The 10,955-nt window shown below is 38.3% G+C and overlaps 1 protein-coding gene across 1 annotated transcript; it reads right to left on the bottom strand.

The window, feature by feature from the left end:
• Positions 1-6,184: 6,184 nt before the first annotated feature.
• Positions 6,185-8,248, bottom strand: cxcr4a (chemokine (C-X-C motif) receptor 4a). Its single transcript, XM_053497704.1, has 2 exons — positions 8,151-8,248; positions 6,185-7,965 (listed from the first exon to the last, which is right to left on the bottom strand). Exons 1-2 carry the CDS (start codon positions 8,163-8,165, stop codon positions 6,898-6,900), a joined length of 1,083 nt encoding a protein of 360 aa, XP_053353679.1. The 5' UTR covers positions 8,166-8,248; the 3' UTR covers positions 6,185-6,897.
• Positions 8,249-10,955: the final 2,707 nt, after the last annotated feature.

The raw sequence follows: 10,955 nt of genomic DNA, 5'->3' as shown, positions 1-10,955 counted from the left end.
AGTGGAGTTGGCTGATAAACTTAAAATTAAAATGTTGATACTTTAATGAATGTCGACACTTGATAACTTTGTGATATATATATATAGAGAGAGCTCAGCAAACTTTTATCCATAGACGTGTCATATGGATTAATATAATGATATTGTATGGTATTGCTAACCTTAACTAAAGTAGCTAATTAAATCATTATGTGTGTAAACTAGCTTAAGTTGATCATAATTAACTTTGTATTTATAAAGTTTGTATTTTTGGCACCCCAAGCATATGGAAGATTTCAACACTATCTAAGTTTTTTATTTATTTTCATTTTCATTAAATTAAATTAAAACATTTTTGTAAATACTTACAACTGAAATTACACTGTAACTACATGTAGCATGGACTAACTGCAGTGGATCCATTTATATTGTAAACCATTGTTTTCTTTGCTAGGTTTTAGCCCAGTTTCAGTGCGGTTGTGGTAGTGGTGGGTGTGGTGTTGAGTGGTTATAGTGGTGGTGGTGTGCGGCAAGAGAAATGGGAAATGAGCTGAAATCAGACCACCAGATAGTTTTCACAGCTAGAGCTGCTTTCCCAATGGGCTTTGCAACAGGAAGTGCTCTCCCTAACAGATACTTCCCCTAAAATAACACATATCACACACATTAATTGTGCAACAATCCTCCTGGGGAGGGGGATAAATCCTGTGAGGTGCATGTGTGGATGATTTATGTTACTGTAATGGATTGGGCGGGGCTGAGTTAGTTGGATTTTTTTTTTTTCTTTCTTTTGCACTGTTCTTATTGAACTGTGTGTTACCGCTGCAGCTTTTGTGTTGCTTTAGTTTCGACGTCGCGCCACCAACAAACTGGTCGACATTTGTAAATAATCTCAGCTTCGCCTCTTCGCCTGCCCTCATTACCCCGAATCCTTTTGGGTAAACATGCAAAGGTCCGAAGGCCAAGCCTGGGTCGCGGTGGGGGTGAGAGGGGGGCTGGTGGTTACGGGTTCTCCGCCTGTCAGGGTCGCAGGAACTGGGACTGGCCGCTAATGGCCCCTGACATGGGCTGTTTCCTGCACTGTGGATGTCAATAGCTTTAGCCTCTAACCCTTCCCCGGCTCATAAGTGGAAAAACACACGCAGACCACACTGCAGCGCTGAGGGCAATGTGTGTGTGTGTGTGTGTGTATGTGCATGAACCTCTCGAGAGCAAGAAAAGCAGTAAATTTTCATACAGCAGATCTTTTCTTCATTACATCATCAGCTCACTGGTTGAAAATCAATACCTGAAAGCAAACATTACATCATGGCTTAGGGGTTAAATCGATATCACGTGTTAAAAAGTGTCATAAATGGGTTCAACTAGATGTAATTTATGTAGCGCTGAACTCTGAACCTTTAATCCGATGGAACTGGCAGTAACAGCATGATATATTAATGATACTTTCACATTGCGTCAAGAAAATGTTCTTAAATTTCCTCCGATTGATGTTAAAATGTTAAATGCTGTATATAGACTACACATTTGATTTATAAGGTTTTTTTCTTTAATTTTTCTTACTCATTTTAAATAATTTAGTTTGTTTCTATATTTTTGTTTACATCTGTGTGTAAACAAATCAGATTAGCATTTGATGTCATGAGAAAAAAAAACACCTGAAAACTTTGATTACATCTATAAATATGTTTTTTTTATAATAATAATAATATCTAAATTATTACTTAACTACATCATATTTTTCAGAGAATAATTAGAGTACTTTTTGTTCCCAACATGTTATTATTATTATTATTATTATTACATTTATTCTGAGAATTTATTTAATAAAAATAAAGGGTTACAGTGGAGTAAAATAACCAACATGGTGAAGTGATGAAGCACAAATGATTATTTTTTCATCGCCGCACCACACCGAGTGTTTTATTACTTTTATACCACAGCAATTTGCCAACATTTGCAAGTTTATTTAATTTATTAAAAACACTATAATAATAATAATATAATTAAAAACACTATACTATTAAATCTGTTTAGAGTTACATTGAAGGCTCTCATCACTTTCTCTCCTTCACAGCTTAAAATTAACTTCATTTGTCCTGAAGATTTTTCTATGTCGCAACAATTAACGCACGATTAAATATTCAATGCAAAGTTGAATATTTTCCACACACAAGTCAATAGACACCCAGCATATCCAGTAGTCGTTATTTATTTTTTTTTATTAATAAAAAGTGCTATCAGAGTCAGACTTTTAAACTCCGCCCCCTCGCTCCTGAGGGAGTCCGATTCCGACAGGGCACTTAACACTCTCAGACATGCTAATCTTTCACACTCCACATTACAGGCCATTACTGCGGCTCAGTGAGCGGACCAGGCCAGGTGTCGGCCTCCATTGTGCTCGAGTGTGAGTTTTGCTTCTCAATGGGTCAACTCTCACGCATTTCCCCCCTGTGTGTGTGAAACACGACCCTGCCGAGTGACCACTGACATGCAGAGTGTGTTTAATACGGCTCAGGACGGCCGGGATGCATTCACTCATTGTGTTTCAAAGGTTCAGGGGTTCATTTGTGTGTCTGTGTGTGTGTGTGTGTGTGTGTGTGAGGATCAAAACTTGTTATTGTGGTTAAAACTCTGAAAGCAATGACGAATAGAGATGCGAGTTTGTGGAAGCACGTGAGGGTACATTTCAATCCGTTATGCCCTGAGATTGCTCACGTGAACTCAAGTATGCACGTGAACAATGTGTGATCTTATGTAAAAGTTTGAGAAAATCAAAATTGAAAATTGTGCGGTTAAATCATGTACCATGTGTGAAACCACTTAAAGAAAAACAATCATGGAGAAATATTTTTTTTAAATCGTGTAAAAAATTAACTGTGTAAAAACGGTAATATGGAAATAAAAAAAATATTGTGGAGAAATCTTTTATATAATGAGTAAATCATGAGAGCGAATTACATGCAAAATGAAATTAATCATGTGAATCTTTATAAAATTTAAGATTCACAATTTTTTTTACAGGGAAAATAAATGAGGCAGGTTTTTGGATTTTTTTTTTCAATTAAAAAAAGAATCATATAAAAAAGGATCATATATGAACATTATTTAGGCTTGAGAATAAATCACATACCATATGAAATGATTGGCAACACATTACATGTGAAAACAAAAAAATTATTTTTAAAAAATTACGTAAAAATACGTAAAAATTCAAAAATCAAGCGGAAAAAGAAACAAATAAATAATTAAATAACTCCTTTTGGGGGGAAAATGCATTGGACTGAACTTAATTATGTAAAAAGATCATATGTCAAAATGCATAAATAATTTTGGAAGAAGGCCATGTAAAAAAAATCTATTACTTACATAAAAAATAGTGAAAAATTCACATGTAGGTAAACCAAGTGTTTATCATCAGTTTTTACATTTTTCACTTTACTGTACATGTTTTCATTAAAACAAAACCAAACAAACAAACAAAAAAAGCATTAAAAGCAGAAATTATTTCAGAATCGAGTGTTACATAATCTGGGACTTCACCTCGATTAGCTTTTCGAGTCACAGACGTGCTCTTGTGTGACGCATTGTTTAGATGGTCATTTCGATTTTTCACACTGATATGAATCGTGTATGATCTAATGTGACTCAGTGTATGAGTGTGTTTGGGTGCAGGAGTGTAATCTGTGATATAAAGTTAAAAAACCCCACACAACATGACAAGAATGAACATGATGGAGTTGGATGGATGAGTAAACATTTTGAATATTTTTAGTTTAGATACCTCAAGGGAACTGAAAGCTGAGGTATTTTTTTAATACATCCGTTATTGTTAATACACTAATGGTTTCTATGGTAACAGATTGCTTACTGGAACTTTTAGAGCAGATGTTTAATTTCAATGGAGTTTTTAAAAAAATCGCTACGGTGGTGCTGAAGGAGAAGGAGTCTCCAGTGCCAGTGCTTTGAAACAGCAAATTTTTTCTCAGTAACATGAAAAGCTGAAAGACGTAATATAAGTGAACTTGATTTGTGGATGTTCCATATCCTTAAAAAATTTTTTAAATGCATTATTAAATTCGGAGCAACTCACTGTGGTATGAGAAAAAAAACTTTCAGGTATTTTCCTTTATGTGTTACTCCTCATATACAGTATTATGTGGATATATCATTAATGTGAAACTAAGGAAAATTGAGGGGGAAAAGGGAAAAGAAAAACCTTTTGGGGCGTAGCTCTAATGAAGGACTGACTGATCAGAGAATACTCGATCTATTCTAACTTCATGAAGAAAATGGTGAGGTTCTTTCTACCTCATCCGTTCAATCAACTTTCACTGTAAAACCTTTTTTTATTTTTTTTATTTCTCTATTATCATATATTTATCACATCGTTTATTGTTGATTTAGCATTAAGCATCAAGGAATCGATCTACATCTTTAACCAAACTAAATTCAAATATTCCTCATTCTTATAATCCATTTGCTAGATTACATCTTAAATTCTGAACTAGTGATTCACGTTAAGCTAGTTTGCATCATCATCATCATCATTATCATCATCATGCTAGCTAACATTTGAGAAGTGAGGAACAAAGCTGCTGCATTCCTTTAAAGGTCATAACTTGTAATTTGCAAAACAAGCAAACTAAGAGAATGCCCCCTCAGCATGTGTATGTTAAATCAAAATGGTCACTCAAACCATGAACAGTAAGCTCAGCATGAGTATCAGCTTTAGATCCATAAAGATACAGATATTGGTTAAAAAAAAGTAGAGAAACATAGAGGCGTACATAACCCACTTTTTAGCTAGAAATCAGGTCGAAACAATGCTGAGCTGCAACTTTCCAGTTCCCAGGTAAGTCAAATGCAGCACTGACGCATTACTGGAGCTTCATAAAAACCTCGGCCCCAACCACTTTTACCACTTTTACAACTTGCTTTATTCTTGTAATAGGCTACCTCTCTAGGTCATTATTACTTTTTAGCCAACTTACCTTGTTAGGTATCAACTTACCCGGTTAGGTAAGTTAAGAAAAGAATAAACAGCTAAATACACTAAACATGCGATAGGATGATGGGTGTGATTTGTTAGCCTTAGCTAGGACAAGTAAGTTTTCTTACATAACACTGTTTTTTAGTGAAAGTGGAGCAGATTTACCATCAGAAACCAAAATCACTGGGGTTTGAAATGAGACTTTAATCTTTTAGTATCATTCTTTATGTTAATGTTAAGCAACTTTAGATATTTTAGGTTATACTTAGTACAAAAAAGACAAGATGATATACGTGTACTTTTTAGTTGATTATCTATTTCTATATTTGTTCATTGCACTTTGATCTCTTTGAGGAAAGGGTTTGTGTACTTTAGCACTTAACTACCATCTCTGCTTTTTATTAACAGCTTATTTAAAAGAGCAATAATATGTTTATTAGGTCACTATACAGTATACAAGTAGACATAAAAATTAAATGTTTATTTATGTTTTCCTTTTTTTCTTGTTTAAAATATTGATTGATTGCCCAAATAGTCTACCCTCTTTTCTTGGAGACCCTTTGTGCAAATGGTGGAGGTGTTTGTTTTTGCACACTTGTATGTGTGTGTGTGTGTTTCAGTTTTCAGTATGTTAGTCACTAAGCACAAAACCATGTGAAAACACACCAGTAGCTTAAAACAGCCAAAAAAGGAACCAACGTCATAAACAGGGATTTAAGGGTTATGCATATGATCAGATTTTGTTTTTTTCTAAAGATGAGGAACAAAGAAAAACTGAAAGTTCTCTGGAAGTCTTAGACTGGTACTTTTCAAGTGCTACTCTCCATGTGACACAGGCTTCTGTACACAACAGAGCAGGGGATTCCACAATCAGACACAGAAAGCACTTAAAAAACACTTTTTTAAACAGAATCTTTTTTTATTTTATTATTACAAGAACTTTGAAAAAACACAGCTATACACAGCAGCTCATATCAAAACATGCATAATTCTGACACACATTCATAACACTAACTCATCAATCCATGTAGGGTTTTTACTGCTATTTATATTTTTTTATGAAATATGTAAACACAATAAATAAGAGCCATGATGTACATTAAGTGCAGAATCAGAGCAACAAAAGACAAAAATACAAAACAACACCAAAAAATGGTTTGTTCCTGGTATTTCCATAAGCTGTAAAAACAGACCTGAGCAAAACAGCATGTGTTTGTTTTTTTTTTGTTAAAACATCTGTGCATCCTGAAAAACAGAAATCATTAACACAACCAGTGTGTTCACTTATCTAAGCACAAATGGGGAAAAAACAGACGTAATCAGTCAGTGACAAGAAAGATGTATGATGCAGTTCATTGTAACACACTTTTTACACGCTTCTCTGTCCAGCTACAGGAATGCAGATGTGACAGATGTGACCAAAAGCAGAAAAATACTGAGGGATCTGTGATCTTTTGATGCTTTATGCAACCTTGTACTGTCGTGCAGTTCATCATAACACACCCACTCACTCATCATCTATACAGCTTTATCCTGTATTCAGGGTCGTTAAGCCTGTCTTAGGAGACTTGAGGCAGGAGTTGGGGTACAACCTGGACGAGGTGCCAATCCATCGCACACACATTCATGCACTATGAGCAATTTGAAAGCAACAAATAATAATAACCTAACCTGCATGTCTTTGGCCTGTGAGAGGAAACCCACCGAGAACATGCACACAGACCCTTGAGGTGGGAATCGAATCCGGAACCAGGAGGTGCAAGGCAACATCAGAATCAAAACAAAAAATAAAAAATAAAATGCTTAAATCTTTGAGCCCAGGCACAGCCTGCTCATTCATTAATTCATTCATTCAGTCACTTCAGTCCATGTGAATAATATATTTACATCTTTTGTTTGTGAGTTTGTTTGTTTGTTTGTTGTGGTTAACTGGAGTGAAAGCTGGACGACTCGGACTCCGTGGACACCGAGGACATGCCCTTCTTCTTGGACAGGATCCTGAGGCTGGAGCCGCGTCCCGTGGTGAGCGCGCGTCGCGCCGACTTCTTGAACTTGACGCCGAGGAAGGCGTACAGGATCGGGTTGAGGCAGCAGTGGAAGTACGCGAGCGCCTCGGTGACGAAGATCCAGGTCTCGAGGCCGCTCTCGAGCGCGCAGCTGTGCGCGACGACGCCGAGGCGCACGAGCGTGTCGACGACGATGCCCGCGCAGTACGGCAGCCAGCAGGCGAAGAAGCACGCGACGAGCGCGACGGTGGTGCGCAGCGCGCGCCGCTTCTGCGCGCCCTTGGAGCCGCGCGACAGCGTGACGATGATGACGCAGTAGCAGACGAAGATCACGACGCCCGGCAGGACGAAGCCGACGAGCACGTGCTGCGCGCGGAACGCCGCCATCCAGGCGAGCGCGGCGCCCTCCGGGTAGATGCGCTCGCACACGACGCGCGACTCGACGCTCTCGGCGCGCGCGAACGCCAGGTCGGGCGCGGTGAGCAGCGCCGCGGGCAGCCACGCGCCCAGGTAGACGATGCGCTCGGACAGCAGGCGGCGCGTCGGCTGGCTGCTGGTCGCGCGCACCACGGCCAGGTAGCGGTCCAGGCTGATGAAGGCGAGCAGCAGCACGCTGCCGTACAGGTTCACCGTGTACACCATGTGCACGACCACGCACATGAAGCCGCCGAAGCGCCAGCCGCCCGCCGCCGCGTCCACCGCCCAGAACGGCAGCGCCAGCACGAACAGCAGGTCGGCCACGGACAGGTGCAGCCTGTAGCGGTCGGTCATGGTGCGCGACTTCCTCTGGCACCCCATCACCACCACCACCAGACCGTTACCCACCAGCCCCAGCGTGAAGATCAGCCCGTACACCGTGGGGAGCAAAATCCTCAGGAGGTCCTGGTTCCCCTGCGGGTTACACGGCGTCTCGAAATCAGCGCCGAGGTCTCCGGAGCCGAAGTCGGTCTGGTTATCTATCAGGAGGTCATCCTCCAGGATAATGTGCTGCAAACGACAACAACAACAACAAACATCAGGATACAAATACACATTAATAATCTATTCCAATATACACAATATTAAACTCGCAAATATTAACAATATAATGTGCTGCAAAACAACAACACCATGAATAATCACAGCTGTCCTAATAAACATCAAATCACACAAATACTGTGAATGAAACTCACTTCGTAATAAGACATCCTTCAGCTGAGACAATCCCAAACCCTCTCTGTCTCTGTCTCTGTCTCGATCTCTCACTCTCTCTCTCTCTCTTACACACACACACTCACTCAGAGCTTCACTGGTCCTCCACTCTGGCGCCAAGCTTTTAAAAACGCCTCGTCCGCGAAACCCCGCCCACTGGATTATGGGCACGCCCATAAAAAATAACAAAAAAAAACTTCCACTACAAAGCGTTTTCTCAACAAAGCGCTCTTTTCCTGTTTTCGACTTCAGAGACAGATGCTGCTGTGTGGATGTGCAGAACACTGCAACAGAAAACGGATAGATAGATAGATAGATAGATAGATAGTATAAACATAGATACTGTATGCATATATATATATATATATATATATATATATATATATATATATATATATATATATATACCCATAAAGCTGCATACTGTATTAACTATATAGATTTTATTTGTCATTATAACATACAGACAGGCAGGGTAAATTGATAGCAAGATTGAAATGGTGTTTTTTTATGACATAATTTTATCTGTTCGTTATCACAGCCAGACAGATAGATAGACAGACGGACATATAAATACACAGATGACGACAGATAGATAAATATATACAGACAGATAGAGAAATTGAGAGACAGACAGCTATATATAATTTTTATATGAACTTACATGACATAAGTTTATTTGTCATTATGACAGACGGCCAGATAGAATTTTTTTTTCATATGAGCTTAAGTGACATAATTTTATTTTTTATTATGATAGATAGATAGATAGATAGATAGATAGATAGATAGATGTGGTAATGAAAACAGAATCCGTGCTGGTGAATCTGTTTTGACCTGCTGCAGCTGTGAGCGCGCCGTTTCCACCCACACTGCATCATATCACACATCATATCACGGTCTCTTTCTGTTTGTGTGGGTGGGTGTTTTATTTTGTAAAACCCTGATACATACAGGGCTTGGTGAGGTGTGCTGGCACCCCAGGAGTGTTTGTGGTAAGCAGTGTGAGTGTGTGTGTGTGTGTGTGAAAGAGAGAGAGAGATAGAAAGTCCCTTAAACAAAGAAAAGAAGCGACAGTTCTCCTCACAGTCAGTGTAAATGATGTAGTTAATCTCAAAAACATTGTATGATAATCCATAGTGTGTGTGTAAGTGTATGTGTGTGTGGTAATGAGAGGTGCTCTTTATCACGCGAAGATCACTCACACGAGTGCTAATGTGCTAAAAATGCAGATTCGATCAGAGACTCGCTAAAGGATTACTCATTACATTACAGTGGAACAACAGAGACATTACACATATATGGATCTTTTCATTCTAACCAAACTGCAGGTCATAAAGGTGCATATTTACTCAAAATAAACATTAGTGCTCACACATCACTGCGTTTCTAATAAAAACACACAAAGTGTTAAACAGAATTTCAAACTGACCTTCACACAAACTATGGCTTACGCATCCATTAGGGTGTTTTTTGTTTGTTTGTTTTTTTGTTTGGTTTTTAATGTTTTTACCTTTTGACAAAAATCATTCATATTGGTCAGGAAATGCTGAATCTCTATATATGTTCTATAATTGCAATTCTGTAGTGGAGGTTTATGTTAATGTGCTTATTCTATATCAACCACATAAACATGTTAAAAATGGTTGACATAGAGTACCAACGTTTGTGTTTATACCAACAAATGTGTTTATTTCACATTTATGGAGTCTCCAGTGTCAGAGCTTTGCACGAGGAGTAAAAACCCCTAACTTGTTTAGACGTCTTCAGGATGGAGAAGTGTCTCTGTAACAGCACAAGCTTTTAACTTTAAGAGAGCGAGAAGAAAAAAGAGAAGCTGAAAAGTGTCTGAATGATAGATATTATAAAAGTTGATGTGAACATCCACAGCATTAAATGTTGCTGTGGTAAAGAAGAGATAAAATCAACTTTGATTGAGATGGAAACAATAAATGGGGTCTCCTCAAACTAAATTTCAACCATGCTTGAAAATGTACAATTACTTATCTCCCCCTATTTATTTATTTATTTATTTATTTTTAATACACTTAGCATAATTACATTTAGCACATTATGAGTAATTTATGTATTTTATATATTTATATCGCAGATATATTTTATGGTAAGTTTGTAAATCTCTTGTACATTTTAAATCTTACATTTTTCTTCTATCGCAGTATCAAATCTTTCTGTCTTTCTATTCGATTCTACTTTTCCCTTTAAGGTCACGTACAGTCATATAAGCATTTCACTGTGCATTTACATAAAATGTAAATTTTAATTTTAAGTTAAGCCACACTATATGGACAAAAGTATTTGGCCAAACCTGTTAATGGTTGAATTTAGGTGTTTCAATCATCCCTTACTCCCATCTTAATGCTTCAGCGTACCAAGACATCTTGGGCAATGCTATGTTTCTATGCAACTTTGTGGCAACAGTTTGTCGAAGGCTCTTTTCTATTCCAACGTGAAAATGCACAAAGCAAGGACTATAAAGACATGGTTTGATGAGTTTGGTGTGGAAGAACTTGCCCAAGCACAGAGTCCTGACCTCAACCCCTTTGAGCACCTTTGTGATGGACTGGAACGGAGATTGTGAGCCAGGCCTTATTGTCCAGTATCAGTGCATGACCTCATAAACGCTCTACAGAATGAATGGACACGACTTCCCACAGAAACACTCCAGAATCTTTTGTACGGCCTTCCCAGAAGAGTGCAAACTGTTAGAGCTGAAAAGGGGGACCGACTCCATATTGAAGTTTATGTATTTGAATACAATGTAACTG

Source organism: Clarias gariepinus, chromosome 6 (assembly GCF_024256425.1).
Source record: "Clarias gariepinus isolate MV-2021 ecotype Netherlands chromosome 6, CGAR_prim_01v2, whole genome shotgun sequence".
Lineage (NCBI taxonomy): Eukaryota > Metazoa > Chordata > Actinopteri > Siluriformes > Clariidae > Clarias > Clarias gariepinus.
Note: the sequence above shows the minus strand (reverse complement) of the source record. Positions and strands in the feature narration are given on the sequence as shown.